Below are 19356 nucleotides of genomic sequence, written 5' to 3' on the forward strand. Positions count from 1 at the left end.
AAATGTATAACATGCTATTGTGCTTTAAAAGTATTTATAAACTTGGAAGTAGGTATTGTCTCCATTTTTACAGATAAGGAAACTGAGGCTGAAAAGTTAAATAACTTGTCCAAGGTCACATAGTTAAGTAGCAAGAATGAGATAAAAATTTAGGCCTGTTTAATCCAAAATTCATGCTCCTTTCCAATTTTACCATGTAAATTTGTCCTTTTAGACAATTTCATGCCAATACCTCTATCATTAAGATGAGACACTATCTGTTCAATCCAAATGGAACACTGATTCTATACTTTTGTAAGGAAATATAAGGAATACCAATGATTTGATCATCAAAACAGCATACAAAAATCTCTTAGTCACCTCAATCATTTGAAATCTGATATTAAAGAAATACATTTAATCAAGTTATTAAATATGAATATAAATGTTTATTCAACCTGAATATATACTTTATTGTTATACAAGAGCAAAACCAATTCAGACAAAATGGGACTTTTTGTGAGTATATATATATATATATTTTCTCATAACAGAAAAAAAATTATCTTACTAGTCATCTACTAAATTCAGATGCACAACAAAATAATCCCATCATACAGTTTATAAATCAAGTCACATAAAAATCTAGAAAAAATGTGTCTTTGTAAATGATCCTTTAAAGTGCCTATATGTTAATAGGAGGATCTAGAGTATGGGTGTGTAACGAATCAAAGATGTAGGACTATAAAGTAATTAGCCAATCATACCCAAACTGTTATATCCTAAACTGTTATTTTAGAATGCTGTGGAACAAGGACACTGACGTATGTTCTTGGCTGTTCACAAAGTCAAATCTTCACCTTCCAAAACTGAATTTGCTTTTCGGAAAGGTCCAAAAGTCACAGAGTCCAAATCTACAGAATAAGTGAATGACAGACTGCAAAGCATTTCTAGACAAAATACTAAGTATGTCTATGAAGTAAAACTGATGATTTTCTTATGTGCCACAAACAGGTTCTGAAAGTAATTTCAAGTGAAAATTTCAGACCTTTGCACCAAAGTCATCACTAAAGAAAGTGCCACATTCTTAAAATAATCATGCTGGAAAAACAAAACAACTCAACTGAAGCTTAACTGAATGAACATTATTTTTTAAAAATCAGACATTCTGTCCAAAGGGGACAATGAATACTTTTTTCTTTTAAAGATTACTGGGATAGTAAATATGAATAAAGTAAAAGAATCTGAAAGAATTCTAAAATGACATAGTAAAACTTTAACTATAAACAATACAAAATTTCTCTCTTTAGGAATCACTAATTTTTTTTGAAAGCAGATATATTCACATTTACAAGAAATATCTATAGATTATAAAAACCCACTCCCTTTTATGTTACAATTCCATAAATAGAATCGGTAAGTTTGTTTTCACTAAGTTAACTGTTAAGATGTCTTTTTATATAACTCATATTCCACAGTAAATCTTTCGACTTTTCCTATTTGGAATAAAACTCATAACTAAATAAGAAAGGCTGCTTACACTTTTACTCGGTTTTAAATCTCCAAGGCCATCAAACCATAACAAGATATTGACAGTGACCACTTCCAAAAGTGGCATACTAAACAAAATACAAAGTATTGGGAAGGGTTATTACCTGAAATTCAAACAAAACACAAGTTAAAAAAATTTTTTTTAAATCATTAATAAATTTAGTGTCACATTGTACAATACTAATTACAAAGTATTTACCATTAATATAGTAGAATTTTAGGGCAAGAACAAAAGAAAAAAAGGACTTCTTGATTAACTTCACTTATCAAATTTATACCATACTAAAGAACTGATTGCCAGATTACCTAATTTTATACCTATTTATACATATAATTTACAATGCTTCCTCAAATTATATACAGTAGTTCAATATCCAATATTTATCTGCTTGGGATGGTAACCTTTTAAAAACATACAAAGAGTTCATTTATAAATTAAACAACCGAAAAATTGGGACTTGCACCAAAAACTACTGTTTACCATTTAGGAGAGTATAATAATTGCTGTAAAAACTGAGAGATCTTGAAATACTTTAATTTAATGAGTCTACTAAATGTTATAAAATCAAAGACAGACTATACAAAAGGGTAAAGGTCTTTGCCTTTGTGTTACCATGTCTTATAACTCTGTTTTTTACTCTTCAAAATATTAATATCCTCTAGTGTTTCTCTACATAAATGCCAGGATCCTTAACCACTGATTCTAAGGTTGTTAGATCTTACTTATAAAGATTATGGTAACTTAACCACTATCCTAGAATGGTGCCAACTTCAGAAAAGATGTTGACATGACTATTAAGTTTGATGAGGCTAAACATCAACATTACTAATGTCCTCCTAACATACAGTCACTATTTACTCTATTACCAGAAAACAGACTACTTGTAAAACATAAAATTTTGAAAAAATAAGGACTTCATTCTTAAAGCAAAGAATGACTGGGTAACTTTGTCTGAGAAAATCTTGGGAAAATGTAAAAGTCAATGACGTTCAAACAAATATTTATAGATATTCAATAATTCAATATAGTTGCATCTACAAATAAGATACTTTTAAAATTCTAATTTATATCAGTTACTTATTTATATTGTTACATCATCTAAAAATCTCCAAAACTCTGTCAAATTATAGTATACTAAAGGTCATAACCTTCCCTGACTTGCTCCTGGAATATATTTGTGGCATGCTAACTTCTGTGTTTTTAAATAGTATTTACACAAATGCTTATAAAAAGCATGGTATACTTTTGAAAGGATATATAGAAAACTGATTGCTTCTGAGGACTGGAGCTGAGAGATGAAGACAGGGATATAATGGCAAACAATTTTCACTATATAGCATTTGAATTTCAAACCATGTCCATGTATTATATACTGCTTGAGTTTAAATTCAGGCTCTGAGGTTTACTAGCTGCGGACCTTGGGCAAGCTATTTAAGTTATTTAAACCATTTATGTGCCTTAGTTTCTTTATCAAGTGGAGATAACAGAATATATCTCGAAAAGGATTTAATGCATTCGTCTTTGTGATGCACATAATGACAGTACCTAGCACAGGTTAGGCATGCAACAGACACATGCGTATATTATACACATACACATATGTACATATGCATATATCACACACACACATCATCTAGGAGTTTCTGTCTATTCTTACCTGGTAAATTCTAACAAATAGATTCTGGCTTCTTTTCATAAATACAGCATCTTTAACTTTTTTGATTTAATAAATGGTGTTGTCATATTTTCTAGTGCTGAACAATAACTGAATCTATGGTACCTTTTTTAAAAAAAATACATTAGATTTAGGTATCTTCTTGGACTATTTTAAAAATTAGTTTTTAAATATTTTTGCTTCTCTCTTCACTTTTTATTTCATTAATTTCTGCTCTTAAATCTTGATTTCTCTCTTCTACTTGAAGTTACTTGCTTTTTTTGTCTAACTTTGATCTTGATGCTTAGCTAATTAATTTTTAGTCATTCTTCTTAGCTAAATATCCTAAGTAATGTCTTACCTCCATTCCACATGTTTTGATATGTAGTAATTTCATTATTCAGTTCTAAAATTTTCTAATTTCCATAACAAGTCTCCTTTGACTCATTAATTTTCAATTTAATTTTTCCAGATATGAGAAGTGATTTTCTCTTTTGCTACTGACTTTGAGCTTTACACAATGTGAACACAGAATGTAGTCTATAATGATACAGATTTAAAATCTCTAAAGATTTTATTTTATATCTGTCAAAGTAATAGTTCATAGCTTAAAACTCATATAGCACTACAGGCTTACATATATAATCCACAGGCTCCTGCCCAATGGTACCCTACTCCTCACAACATTGCCCCCAGGAGCAACTCTGATTTCTAAATACCTTGCTTATAGAGCTATTTCTGCATTATTCAATTTTACACGTTATTTTCTTATTATTATTGAAAGTGAAGTTTTTGCCTAAATTACATCTCCTACATCTTTTACAAAGAATGAAATTTTTTCTGCCTTTGCATATCTGAAAATGTATGTATTTTATTTTACCCTCTTTAAATTCAGTTTAGCTAAGCATGGAATTCTAGGTTGAAAACTACATTCTCATAATTTTGAAGGAATGGCTTCATTAGTCTAGTTTCCATTGCTCCTGATGGTAAGTCTACTGCTATTTTGATCCCTGAACTTCGAAGGGAATCTGTAGAAGCTGTTTGAGAACCTCACTTTATCCCTGAATGTTCTGAAGTTGCTTCAGTATAGGACTTTTTACACCTCAATGTTGTCCTACTTTTTCAGACTGAAGGCTACTGTCCCATCAGTTCAAAGAAATTTCTTGTTTTGTGTCTTTAATAATTTCCTCTTCCCATTTTCTCCTCTCTTTTACTAGATAATTGTTTTATCTGCTAGACTGGTCCTCAAATTTTCTTACTTTTTGAAATATTTCCCTATTTCATTTCCCAAAACTTCTGGATTTTTTATTCCTATTTTATTGTAATTTCCAAAAGATTTCTTGCTCTTATTCTTTCTGTTTAAAGATATTGTGCTCTGTCCTTGTTTAATGAATGTAATATTAACAATATCTAAAGATATTAATTCATTTTGGTTTTTCTGAGAATTTTGTTTTTTCTTTTTCCAAGTTCCTATACTTCTATTATACTTCTGTTTTGCTTTTTGTTCTAGCTTTCATATTAGAATTTTTATCAAATGTCTGGTAATTGTTGCCTCAGTGTCTTTGTGCTTGGCCATGCTACTTGCTTCGGTGAAGAAAACGTGAATGAACATCATGTATACCATCCATACAGAAGTTTTAATCCTTTGAGTGCCAATGTCGCTGAGTGACGCTGACAAATTTCCCCAAATTTCCCTTTTTTCGATGGCTATAAATGTAAATAACAATGGAATAGTTTGTATTTTATGTTTTGTTCTCCTTTTTTTTTTTGTAGAGTTATATACTGATATAACTCTCATGTTGATCCAAATTTCAAATTATGCATGGCACTCAAAGGGTTAAATGTCTTTGTGATTTGGCTCTGTCCTCATCCCTGAACTTCTCTATCCTCTGCCCTGTGAGAGAACAGCATGCTGCTGCTAGTAGCTGCTCACTACTGATCCTAGAAGAGAAGACTTGAGAGTTTAGTGGAGCTCAGTAAGGCTGGCAATATGCCCGTAGAGGATCATCAGTCCTCACAGGGCCATGTATAAACAAAAAATACTTGTTGTAAGCCACTGAGATTTGCGATCCCATTTTTTGGGTTAAAATGTACAATATACTTATCTATACATAGAATATTTCTAAAAGGATTCACCAGACAATGGAAGTGGAAGGGTCAGAGAAGGGGAATCTCAATGTTTGTTATATTCTTAGTATTAGTTAATGCATGTTTATGGCAAAACACTTGTTTTTATAATAATGTCATATAAAAAAATCCTAGTTAAGAAAAGGTAGAATGAAAGGTCATTAAGAGCCCTGAATAAAAGACAACTTGTCCAATTAAAATTTTTTCTAAAAATATTTTTATATTAAAGCAATAGATTCTCAGTTTAAAAATTATGGAAACCAGAGAAAGGTATAAATAAGAATTAAAAAACCTCCAATTAAAAAAAAAAACTCCAAATATGTCAACAAGAAGAGATATACTTTCTTTTGTACCTTCTCAGAGTTATGATTTATCACCTATATATGTAATTTTGCATTCTGCTTTTTAATTTTATATTATAATAAGCACTTTACAGTGTTAAGAATTTACAAGCCTCATATTTAATTGCTATATATATATTTCACCATACAGACATGTCATAGCTTAATTACTTCCTTAGTGTTGGACAAACACATTAATTCCAGTTTTATACTACCTTAAGTAATGTCTCAGTAGACATTTCCAGGCATAAAGCCTTTCCTGTACTTATGGTTTTTCTTTAGGATATATTCCTATTACCAGAATTGCTGGGTCAGAAGACATGAACATGTTTATTAGTCTTTTGATACATACTGCCAGACTGCTTCAAAATAAATTACATGGATTTACAATCCTACCAATAATATCAAGGCAGTCACATCATCGAGAATCCTTACAGGACAGACAAAAACTGGTATATCAGTAACTGTTTTGATATTTCTCATTACTAGAAAGCTAAGTGTCTTTTCACATGTTTATTGGACATATAAAGTATCTGTTGCTTTCCATTTGCTCATTAATCAAAATCTTACGGCTTTACAAATAATTTGCATATAATGTTTCCTTCTATATGAAACTTGGAAAGTCTTCTATTTTCTTTGTGGCTTTATACCTAACAATAATAACATATCAACAAATCTTTCCTTCCATGCCTTCACTAACATAATATCTATCTAGTCTCTAGTTGTACATCAAAAGTCTGTGGGATATTCATCTCAGAGATTTGGATTCAATTAGTAAAAGATGGAGGTAGGTAAATGTATTCTTTTTAATTGTATTTATGGGGATGACATTTGTTAATAAAACTGGTAAATGTATTTTCAAAAAGCTGAGACTGAAAAGGTGAAAAACAATGCATTATGTTCTAGGATAGAATGAGAATTAGTTTTGGGTCTTTTCCTTCTCTCTGTCTCTTTTTATCCCCTGGTGGTTCAAAAGTTGTAACAAACCTGACTTTAACCTGCTTAAAACATGAGGGGAGGCCCTGGCCAGGTAGCTCAGTTGGTTAGAGTGCCAAGGTTGTGGTTCAATCCTCAGTCAGGACACATACAAGAATTAACCCATGAATGCATAAATAAGTGGAACAACAAAATTGGTGTTTCTCTCTCTCTCTCAAATCAATAAAAAAAATTACAAAACAAAACATGAGGGGGAAAAAGTGGCATACAATAAATCTCTTTGGAAGAAGTAAGATGCCAATATTCATCACGGAACTTTACAAAAGCCATGTCTCTTACCTGGTTGGAGAGTGCTAGGAAAAGACAAGGTGACTTTTTCGTCTTCATTCTGATAGTTAAATCCTGTAGCATGTATTTCTGAAATGGAAAAGAACAACAACATTACAATAAATCTGAAGTAATAATGTCAAATGCAGACTGTAGCAATTAACATTTTCAAGAGCAAAATCTCTACTGAAACTAAATATTCTTAATTAAATAAATTAAGTTCCTACTAATATGAGTGTCACTTCAAACTAACCTATTTAAGGATATGATATGACTATGACTATGTTAAATATGCTCCTTAAAAGCAATCTCTACACATCCTATTATATTAAATCATAAAACTTTATGATATAAGGGAAATGGGGCTTATAAATGTGAAAAGATTTTCTACCAGATTCTCAGGACTGCTTCGTTCTTACCTTTGTGTGGCAATATTGCTGTCTATGTTTCAGTCTTATTCATAAGCATTTGAAGCTGAAGAAAACTGCTGAGCTTTCAGTGTTAGAACTATATCAATGAAAGTTCTAGCCCCTACCCAAAGATAGATAACAATTCTAAGACACAAATCATACTAACTTTTAGTAAAATTCTTTTTACATTTCACAGACATAAAGTAGGTGAAAACAGGAGTGTGAGTTAAATTAAGGCTTCAGTTTACTCTCTACCAGGAGTAAGAGACTGCTTATTTGACTGCAACTTCAGAAAACTTAATTGACACTTTAGGGAAAGAGCTAATAAGCAGAATAACTTCCAGTCATCTTACATCCCCATTCCAAATGAAAATCAGCAAAGAGGTAGCCTTAATAAGTACATGAAAAGATGCTCAACATCATTAACTTTCAGGGAAATGCAAGTGAAAACCATAGTGAGATACCACCTCACAGCCCCTAGTATGATGATGATGATGATGATGATGATGATGATGATGATGATGATAATAATAATAATACAAATAAAATAAAAAGATAATAGTAAGTATAAGGGAGGATGTAGAGAAATTGGAACTCTCACACATTGCTTAATGGTAGAAATGTGAAGTACAGCTGCTTTGGAAAACAGTCTGGCAATTCGTCAAAAGGGTAAATAGAGTTATCAATCTGACCCAGCAATCCCACTCTTAGGGTATATATCCAAGAAAAATGAACACCTGTGTCCACGCAGAAACTTAATACCAATGTTCATGGTAGCATTATTCATAATAACCAAAGTGGAAACAACCCAAATGTCCCTCAACTGATGAACAAACCAAATGTGGTATAAAACAAAATATTATTTGGCAACAAAAAAAAATGAAGTGCTCATATATGCTACAATATGGATATCCACTGAAAACATTATGTTATGTGGAAAGAAAAAAAAGGCCACATATTTATCAGAAATGTCCAGAATAGGAAAATCTATAGAGACAAAAAATAAATTAGTGGTTGAGGGAAAATGGGAAATGACTGCTCATGCGTACTTTCCTTTGGGTATGATAAAAGTGTTCTAAAATTGATTCTGGTAATGTTTGTACAACTCCGTGAATATACTAAAAACCACTGAATTGTACACTTTAAATGAATGTGTTGTATGGAATATGAATTATATCTCAATAAAACTGTTATAAAAAGAGAGAGGTAGTTTTATCAGCCACAGGCTTAGTTTGATACACATAACAATGACTCAGATTTAATAACATTTCATGAGCCGGACAAGATGCCTAAGACTGAATTTGCAATGTTTCTAATATCATATGGTTCAAATGTCTTTATAAAGTCAAAATCTTTACAAAACCAATAAGAAACTATAATTTCAGATTTTAAAAGAACTTTAATCAATTACTCCTCATTTCACAGAGGAAGAAAATGAAGTATATAAAGTAAATGACTTGCCTAAGGTCACATAGCTGGACTAGAACTCAGTTCCCTTCCTATTCCTATTGCCAAAATTCTTAATACTATCATAAGCTAGCTCCTAAATTTGAAAAGAAACTCAAGACTTCGCATATACACAATACTGATGAACTCTCTACTGAAACAATGACTTTTTCTGGAGAAAACTAGAACTTTGCTCTGATTCCCTAGAATTATACTTAGCCTATAGGAAAGCTAAGAATCACCTCAACATTTAGGAATGCACCTTTCTGAGAAGCTGGTCAGGGAGAGTTCTTTTATGTGTGAAGGGCAGGGCCTCCTGAAATGGGTTTGCCCCAAGAGAGGGGCCTGTTTCTAAATCCATACATACGTACATACATACATAAATAGAATGTACCTTTCTGACTAATATATAAAACAGCATTATTGTAACTCTGAATTATTGTGATCCAAGACCATCTCTATAAAGGTTTACTAAAGCTAACTTGTTTTTCCAAATGCACAAAAAAGCTTTGAACTGATAAAAAATGAAAACAAAAAAACGAAAGCATAGTAGTTTTAAAATTGAAACAATCAAATATTGTATTGCTAGATTTTATTTTACAGCACATGCTTCCAAATGTACACATCAAATATATTACGTGTGTACAAAAAAAAGAGCAAAATTTTCTCTTAGAAAAGAGGGAGTAGCCATATATTGAATTCTTAAAAAATCTCTTGTATTATGGGATACTCTTCCAATTACTTTATATTGGACAATATTCCACTTTGCAAACATACATTAGTTTGAAATAGCCATGGCCAATCATAGTTTTGGATATTCTGTAAATGATACCACCATTTATCCAGTGGTTGAAGCCAAATATATGGACTCACCCTAACTGCCTTCCTCCATGTCCGTCCACCTCTCATACCACACACCCAATAAGCAGATTCAGTAGTCTATACCTTTAAACCCAGACGTTCCAATATCTCCACCTCTACAACCCCAGTGCAATGTACCATTATTTCTCTCCTAGACCACTACACAATAGCCTACTGTTTCCATTCTTGCTTTACACAGTGGCCAGAGTAATGAGAGATCAAAGCTTCTAATGGAGTCCCAAGGTATTCGGAATGAAAAGCTAAGTCTGTTTGAGGTTGGCAATTATTTGTTAAAGATGACAAAAACAAAACAAAACAAAACAAAACAAAACACTAACCATAAAAGAAATGATTAAATTTCATTAATATTTAAAACTTATGATTATCAAAAGACAGTTAAGAAAATGAATAGGCAAACCATATGTGTGTATGTTTTGTCATATATATGTATATCTGGATACAAGTTCTTTGTCAATATGACAAAGAACTTGTATCCAGATATATATAAAAACTTCATGTCAATGCTAAAAAGACAGACAACTCAATTAAAACATGGACAGAAACTTGAACAATTTCATAAAGAAAAATGTATGTATTTTGCCAAATTTCATCCACTAAAAAGCAAATTACAAAGTACTGACATCATCAGTAGGGAAATGAAAATTAAAACCACAATGACATACCACTATATACCCACCAGAATAGCCAAATCTAAAAAGACTGAGGAAAAAAAATGTTAAGGATGAGAAGCAATACCTAGAACTAATATTTTGCTGCTGGTGCCTCTTTGTTGTTCTTCAAAGACTGCAAGCATTTTCCAACCTCAGGGTTTCTGCAACTGCTTGGAAAATTCTTTGTCCAGATAGCTACATTTTATATCATTCAGGTCTCTGCTCAAATCACTTCTTTAGAGATCTGCCCTATCACTTTAAAGAATACTCCTCACTCTGTATCCTGTTATTGTGATTTCTGAACACTTCTCACTACTTTACATTACACATTTGTTATTAACTCTCTTTCCAAAATGAATATATGTATCTGGAATGTTGATTCTTGGTTTTGTCCACAACTCTATCTCCAATACTAGAACAGTTTCTGGTATGTAGTATGTTCAGTAAACATTAGCAAAATAAATTAACTACTTCAAAAAGCAATAAACAAGTGATTATGACATGGAAATGACTCACAACCATTAGAAATCAAGTTGAGTGGAAGTCTGACAACTACAGAATTAAAGAAACGACATCCGTCCAGACTCATAGAGGGGTGGAGGCACAGAATAGGCTGGTTCCACATCCACGTGTGGTGGATAAAAATTCAGGAGGGATATCTTGGGAGAAGGAGTCCCAGCCCCACACTAGGCCTCCCATACCAGGGTTCCAGTGCCAGGATGGTAAGTCCCCATAACTTCTGGCTGCAGAAACCAGCAGGGATTGAGTCGGTGGAAGAAAATTCTGGAGTCGCGCAACCAGTTCCTATTAAAGAACCCACACACGGACATACTATCTCACTCCCTCTGAGCTCCAGCACCAGGGCAGCAGCTTGAAAAGCACCAGTGGCATACAGGGAGAAACTGAAGTATCTGGCATCAAGGTGAGAGCTAGAGGAGAGCTTTCTCCCAGACAGAAAGGTGGGCAAAGGCCATTGTCCCTTTTTTGAACCCTTCCCCACAGTGCCGAAGAGGCGGCAGGCTGGTACCATATCTGAGACTCCATCAACTTGGCTAACACTGCCTGCCCCGCCCTGAAGATCCCCTAAGACTCTGTCCCACCCAATTTAAGGGCCCACACAAGCTGCTTTTCCATATGAATGGCTAGTCTTCCCTCATGCTTCATAACTTCCTAAATCCTCTCAAACAAGCAAGAGCCAGCCCCAGCCAGTCCAAAACCCCCATACTTCTTGTTAAGAGGCCCCAGGCCCAGTACTAGTAGCAACCAGCCTAGATCCACAGCTTGGCTATGCCTGGTAATATCCAAGCCAGCACAAGTACCAGCCATCTCAGACTGCTTTATAGCTATGGTAGTTTGGCCCCACCAAAACACAGGTGGAGGCTGAACTTGGCCTGCACCACCTGAGAAATCCCAGATCCTGCACACCCAGTGGACAGCTACAGACCATGGTGGAAAACCACCTCCCTGCCACTGCACAGCTGATCCTCCACGGAGGGCAGGAGTTGGTGGTCAGTGGTCACAGCCAATCCTTGCAGCTGACTGGCCTTGGGTAAATCCCTCTCATTGACTTGTCAACAGCAATCAAGGCTCTATTACAAGAGGAGGGTGTACTCAGCCCATACAAAGGGCACACCTCGAGTACCCAGCTTGTGCCACTTAACCCTACAGGACACCTGCTACTTTAGGCCACGCAACCAAGACAGGGGGTCATAACAGCTCTACCCACATACAGAAACAAACACAGGGGAGGCTGCCAAAATGAGGAGACAAAGAAACATGGCTAAAATGAAAGAACAGTTCAACTCCAGAAAAAAAAACTAAATGAAATGGAGGTAAGCAATCTATCAGATGCAGAGCTCAAAACACTGGTTATAAGGATGCTCAAGGAACTTAGTGAGGACTCCAACAGCATTAAAAAGATCCAGTCAGAAATGAAGGATACACTAGTTAGTAAAAAGAATAGTTTACAGGGAAACAACAGTAGAGTGGATGAAGCCGAGAATCAAATCAATGATTTGGAACACAAGGAAGCAAAAAACAACCAATCAGAAAAACCAGAAGAAAAAAAGAATTAAAAAAAAAAGAGGGTAGTATAAGCAGCCTCTGGGACAAATTCAAACGATCCACCATTTGCATCATAGGGGTGCCAGAAGGAGAAGAGAAAGAGCAAGAAACTGGAAATCTATTTGAAAAAGTAATGAAAAGAAAACTTCCCTAATTTGGTGAAGGAAATAGACATGCAAGTACAGGAAGCACAGAGAGTCCCAAACAAGATGGATGCAAAGAGGCCCACTCTAAGACACATCATAATTAAAATGCCAAAGGTTAAAGATAAAGAGAGAATCTTACAAGCAGCAAGTGAAAAGCAGTTAGTTACCTACAGGGGAGTTCCCATAAGACTGTCAGCTGATTAATCAAAAGAAATTTTACAGGCTAGAAGGGACTGGAGAGAAATATTCAAAGTCATTAAGAGCAGGGACCTACAGCCAAGATTGCTCTACCCAGCCAAGATATCATTTAGAAGGCCAGATAAAGAGTTCCCAGACAAGAAAAAACTAAAGGAGTTCATCATCACCAAACCATTATTATACGAAATGTTAAAGGGACTTATTTAAGAAAAAGGAGAAGATCAAAACTATGAACAATAAAATGGCATTAATACCTACCTATCAGCAATTGAATCTAAAAATCAAACTAAGCAAACAAGAACAAAGAATAATGGACACAGAGAGCATTTCGATGGTCACCAGATGGAAGGGAGTATGCGGGAATGGGTGAAGAGGTGAAAGTATTAAGAAGTACAAATAGGTAGTCTACAGAATAGCCATTAGAATGTAAAATACTGTAGGAAATGGAGTAGTCATGACCCATGGACACAAACAATAATGTGGGGATTGCCTGAGGGAGTAGGGAGTGCTCTGTGGAGAGGGGCAAAAGGTAGATTTAAAGTCAAACAATGATAATTACTTTAAATGTAGGTGAATTAAAGGCTTTATTTAGAAAACAAAGATTTTCAGATTAGAACTATAAAGAAAAAAGTACAATGAGCTAGTTATATGAGATATACCTAAAACATATGGATTCAGAATGGGTGAAGGTAAAGAATATGAAAAAATATGACATGCAAACATTAACCAATAATTTATAAAACAAGATAAAAGGGAAAAATCAGTAAAAATAAAGATTTAGCCCTGGCTGCTATGGCTTAACGGATTGAGCATCAGCCTGCGAGCTAAGTGTTGCTGGTTCGGTTTCCAGTCAGGGCACATAACCAGGTTGCATGTCAGGTCCCCAGCTGGGGGCGCGAGTGAGAGGCAACCACACAGTGATGTTTCTCTCCCTCTCTTTCTCCTTTCCCCTCTCTCTAAAAATAAATAAATAAACAAATAAAAACAAATAAATAAATTATATAAAAAAGATTTAAACAAAATTAACAAACATGACTTAATAAAACATATATGACACATTATATCCAACAACTGCAGAATCACACTCTTTTCGAACATATGCAAACATTAAAAATTTTTACCATATCTTGGGCCCAAAGCGAGCCTAAAGTCCAAAGTACTGAAATCATGTAGTGTGTTCACTGACCATAATACAATGAAAATCCCAAAATCCCCAGGTACATCTAAACATTCCATGGATCAAAAATCAGAAAATATTTTGAACAAAATAATAAAAATTACTGCACATCAAAAAATGTGGAAGCAGATCAGGGTTGCCTGGGGATAGGGGAGAAGAATAGATTACAAAGAGGCATGAGTAAGCATAGGTGTGATGAATTTGCATTGTCCCCTATTGTATTCCTAAGTCAAAAGTATCAAATTATACATTTTAATATGTACAATTTATTGAATGTCAATACTGCATATACCTTGCCTTCATGTGGCTATTTAGAAAAGAGCCCTAACCCTGGCTGGTGTGGCTCAGTGGAGTGCTGGCCTGCAAACCAAAAGGTTGCCGATTTGATTCCTAGTCAGGGCACATGCCTGAGTTGAGGGCCAGGCCCCCAGCTGAGGTATGCAAGAGGCAATCAATCAATGTTATCTCTCACACATCAGTGTTTCTCTCCCTTTCTTACCCTCTCTTTAAATAAATAAAATCTTAAAAAGAAACAAACAAAAAACAGCCCTGACCGGAGTGGCTTGGTTGGAGCATCATCCTGTATAAACCAAAAGGTCATGGGGTTCGATTCCCAGTCAGGTTCCAGGTTCAGTCCCCCTGGTGAAGGAGCATGCAAGAGGCAACCTATTGATGTTTCTCTCTTGCAATAATGTTTCTCTCCCTCTTTCTTCCCCTCCCTTCCCCCTCTCTAAAATCAATAACCATGTCCTCAGTGAGAATAAAAAAAGGAGAAGAAAAAAAGAGGAGAAACAGGAGGCAGGGGTGAAGGAGGTGGAACAGCTTGTAGAATTTTCAGTAACAGTCACTGCCTGTAGAATTTTTCCCCAAAACAAATGAAGAAAATGTTTGGGATGCAGCTAAAAGCAATAAATTTTTATGGGGGAAAATTTATAGCTTTGAATAAATACACTAGAAGAGCAATTCATAAGCCAAGCATCTACCTCAATAAGTTTTTTAAAAAATTGCAAAACAAATCCAAAGAAAGTAGAAGGAAGTAATGAAGATAAGAGCATAAGTTAAGGAAATGAAATAAGCATTCAATTGAGGACTTAAAAATCAGAAGTTGAATAGAGGGACAGATAAACAGCTTCCTAGACAAGAAAAAGCTAAAGGAGTTCATTGTCACTGACCCACTATTACAAGAATGTTAAAGGGACTTCTGTAAGGCTTCTGGTCAAGATGATGAAGGAGGTAAATACAGTACTTGCATCATCCCACAACCACGTCAAAATTATAACTAGCCCTGGCTGGGTGGCTTAACTGGTTGGATTGTCATCCTGTACACCAAACATTGTGGGTTTGACCTCTGGTCAGGGCACATACTAGGTTGTGGTTCAATCCCTAGTTGGGGCACATATAGGAGGCAACTGATCAATGTTTCTCTCTCGTATCACTTTCTCTCTCTCAAAAGTAAATCAATCAAAAAAATCAATAAAAATAAAAGCATGAGGAAAATCACAACTAAACTACAGAACAACCATCACTCAGAACTGCCCAATATCTGGCTAAATGGAAGTCCTACCACTAGAAAATTAAAGAAGCCACACTGAGACTGGTAGGAGTGGCAGAGACAAGAAACAAGCAGGTCCTAAAACCACATGTGGCAGTTAAAAATAGGAGTATCTTGGAAGTAAGAGGTCCCAGCCCCACACCAGGCCCTCCAACCCAGGGTTCAAGTGACAGAAAAAGAAGTCCCACAACTTCTAGCTGTGAAAAGCAGTGGGGATTGTGGCTGAGTGAGGTGGAGGGCTACTAAAGTCTCAGGCATTCCTCTTAAAGGGACCATGCACAGACTTACTCACTGACTGACTCACTGCCTCTGAGCTCCAGTGCTGGGGCACCAGCTCTAAAGATGCCAGTACATACAAGGAGGAACTGGGTTGTATGGCATCAGGGTGAGGGCTGGAAGGGCAGCTTTCTCCTAGACAAAAGTGCTATCAGCTTTCTCCCAGACAAAAGTGCTCCTTTTGCTAAGCCCTCCCCCTGCAGAGCCAGCAAGTAGGCACCATATCTGAGTCTCCATCAACCAGGCTAGCACTGTTTGCCCCATTCTGGCGATTCCCTGAGATCCCACCCCACCCAACTTTCAGGCGCACCCAAGCCCTTTCCAACGGCTTTTCCATACAGTCTATCTAAGCTCATGCTGTGGACTTTCTAAAATCTTTAACAAGCAGAATCTGGCTTCAGTGTGCCCTTTACCTCTTGCTAAGCGGCCTTGGTTCACAGTTTGGCCTATCTTGGATACCTTCAAGACTGTCATAAGTAGCAACCATCTGCAGATTGCATTGTAGCTCAGGCTGGGTGGCCCTGGACGGGGAACAGGTGGCAGCTGACCTTCGTCTGCACCTCCCAGAAGGCCTCAAAGCCACTGTACCCAGTGGATAGCTTCAGGCCACACTAAAGCACTACCCAACCACCTCCATGAATGACACATTCAAGGGGCAGACTCAGTGGGGACCAGACCCTCACTGAAGTGAGTCCTGCTGCATGGGGTTGACCCCTGTACAACAGATCCTCTGCTGTGGTCACAGCCAATCCACTTGGGGGTAAATCTTTCCAACTGATGTGCCAACAACCATCAAGACTGAACTACAATGGGAGGTGAACACAGACCACACAGGGGTTGTGGTGTACTGAAGTCCCCAGCTTAGGTGACCTGGGAGATAGCGCCACTGGGCCCTATAAGACACCTATTACATGAGGCCCTCTACCAAGACCAGGAGACACAGCAGCTCTACCTAATACACAGAAACAAACACAGGGAAGTAGCCAAAATGAGGAGACGAAGAAACATGTCCTAAATAAAAGAATAAAACTCCAGAAAGAGAGCTAAATAGAATATAGACAAGCAATCTATCAGATGCAGAGTTCAAAACACTGATTATAAGGATATTCAATTATCTGAGAACTTCAACAGAAGATAGGAAACATAAAAATAAGAGATAGAAAACAAAAAAGAACAAGTTAGAAATGAAGAATGCAATAACTGATACCAAGAATAATTACAGGGAATCAACAGTAGAGTTGATAGGCAGAGGATCAAGTCAGCAATTTGGAAGATAAGAAAACACCCATCAGAAAAGCAAAAAGACCTGGCTGCGTGGCTCAGTAGATTGAGCATCGGCCTGCGAGCCAAGTGTCGCTGGTTCGATTCCCAGTCAGGGCACATTACTAGGTTGCACGTCAGGTCCCCAGTTAGGGGCACAAGTGAGAGGCAACCACACAGTGATCTTTCTCTCCCTCTCTTTCTCCTTTCCCCTCTCTCTAAAAAAATTAAAATTAAAAAACAAATAAATAAATTATTAAAAAAAAAAAAGCAAAAAGAAAAAAAGAATGAAAATAAAAATTAAAAAAAAGAGGGCAGTTTAAGGAGCCTGTGGGACAACTTCAAGCATACCAACATTCATATGCCAGAAGAAGAGAGTGAGCATGGAATTGAAAACCTATCTGAAAAAATGATGATGGAAACTTTCCTGCCATGGCTAGTGAGGCTCAGTTGGTTGGCGCACCGTCCCATAAACTGAGGAGTCATGGGTTCAATACCCAGTAAGGACATATGCCCAGGTTGTCAATCTGGTACCTGGTTGGGGTGCATGTGGGAAGCAGCTGGCTGCTTAATGTTTCTCTTTTACATTAAGGTAGTTTATTTATTTATAGAATAATCAGTAAGCATGTCCTTGGATAAGAATTTAAAAAACAAAAAACACTATCTTAACCTGGTGAAGAAAATAAGACATACAAGTCCAGGAAGCATAGAGAGTTCCAAAAAAACTGGACTCAAGGAGAAGCACACCAAGACACATTATAATCAAAATGTCAAAAATTAAGGATAAAGAGAAAAATCTTAAAAGCAGCAAGAGAGAAGAGAATTACTTACAACGGGGTCCCAATAAGACTCTCAAATGATTTCTCAAAAGAAACTCTGCAGATAAGAAGGGACTGGCAAGAAATATTCAAAGTAATGAAAAGCAAAAATGTACAACCATGATTACTCTATCCAGCAAAGCTGTCGTTCAGAACAGAAGGGCAGAGAAAGTGCTTCCAGGACAAAGTAAAACTGAAGGAGTTCATTAGATCCAAACCACTGTTCTATGAGATGTTAAAGGGACTTGTTTAGAAGGAGGAGGATCACAACTATGAATGTTAAAATGAAAACTGTATCACAACAACCAACAGCAGAAGCTAGGGAACCGAAACAAAGGCAAACTAAGTAGGCAACGAGAGTGGGAAAAGAATTACAGGTATGGGGAACATTTTGGGGGGAGGTCAGCAGGGAGAGGGAAGGGAGGAAAGGGAGGGAGATGGTACAGGAATTAAGAAGCATAGTAGGAGGGAGTGGAGTAGATAGGAAGATGTTGAGAAGAACTATATGCAACACCAATGGGCATGGACTAAGGAGGGGGGCAACTGGAGGGAAGGGGGTCACTGGGTGGAGGGGAGCAGAGGGAAAAGAAACTGGGACAACTGTAACAGCATAATCAATAAAGCATATTAAATAAAAAAAATAAAGTGAAAAAAAGAAGTAAAGTTTATTATTTAAAAATAAAAATCATCACAATTTAGAAAACAGGATGCCCTGAAGGTTACCAAAGAACTGGGAAAATATTTGGTTCCTCAATGTAACCTGAAATAGTAATTAGCTTATGCATTAATTTACCCATTCTTCAGAAGAGTAACAGCACATAATAGACTTTTATGTTCAAAATTCCCAAAACTCAATACACCTGGGAACAGTAAATAAACCAGAGACAAAACAGAAACATAATCTCAGATACAAGGCCATTTTAGTGCTTGAAAAACTCTAAAAGCTATAAAGAGGTATTATGCTAGATTCTGAATCTTTTAAAAGAATATACCACTGAAACATACAACACACTAAAACACCTTGCTTAATATATTTAACAGTAATATGGCATATTATACATTATGTCAGTTTCAATTAAGAACCTAAAGAATCTCATAAGGTTTTTCCTCTTTTTAATGAGACAATTACGCTCAAGTCTTATACATTCATGTCCAAATGATAAAGAACATGCATAACACACCAAACTTCCCTGGAATCCTTCTTCAGAGGTTGCAAATTCAACAGAACTCAATATGGCCCACAAATATGTTCTGTTCAGCTAGAAAAGTTCTTTAAAAGTTGAAAATATCATCCTAACTGGGTGGCTCAGCTGGTTGGAGCATCATCCCATACACCAAAAGGTTGCTGGTTCGATCCCTAGTCGGGGTGCGTATGGGAAGCAACCAATCAGTGTTTCTCTCTCTCTCTGTCTCTGTCTCTCTGTCCCAAATCAATATCCTTGGGTGAGGATTTTAAAAAAATGAAATAAATGAAAAAATATATACTTATTAAAAGTTTAATATATTTATGTGAGACATAGTCTCCAGCTCAGCCTCTATCCCAGCATTCTTATTTTCCTGC

General features: G+C 36.0%; 1 protein-coding gene across 2 annotated transcripts in view; it reads right to left on the reverse strand.

Moving 5' to 3' along the window:
• Positions 1–19356, reverse strand: part of NPEPPS (aminopeptidase puromycin sensitive) — a 72066-nt gene that overhangs the window by 33434 nt on the left and 19276 nt on the right. The window contains exons 1-2 of one of the 2 annotated variants that reach the window (XM_090257850.1): positions 6929–6968; positions 1520–1634 (exon numbers count right to left, since the gene is read on the reverse strand). Coding sequence is in view for 1 of the 2 variants with exons in the window: in XM_090257849.1 (XP_090113975.1) it covers positions 6929–7006 (78 nt within the window). In the remaining variant the exon portion in view is untranslated. Of the gene's footprint in view, positions 1–1519; positions 1635–6928; positions 7007–19356 lie in introns of those variants that run through there. The other variant, XM_090257849.1, reaches the window with a different exon arrangement.

This window comes from Furipterus horrens, unplaced genomic scaffold, assembly GCF_987537825.1.
Source record: "Furipterus horrens unplaced genomic scaffold, mFurHor1.1.pri manual_scaffold_11, whole genome shotgun sequence".
Taxonomy (NCBI): Eukaryota; Metazoa; Chordata; class Mammalia; order Chiroptera; family Furipteridae; genus Furipterus; species Furipterus horrens.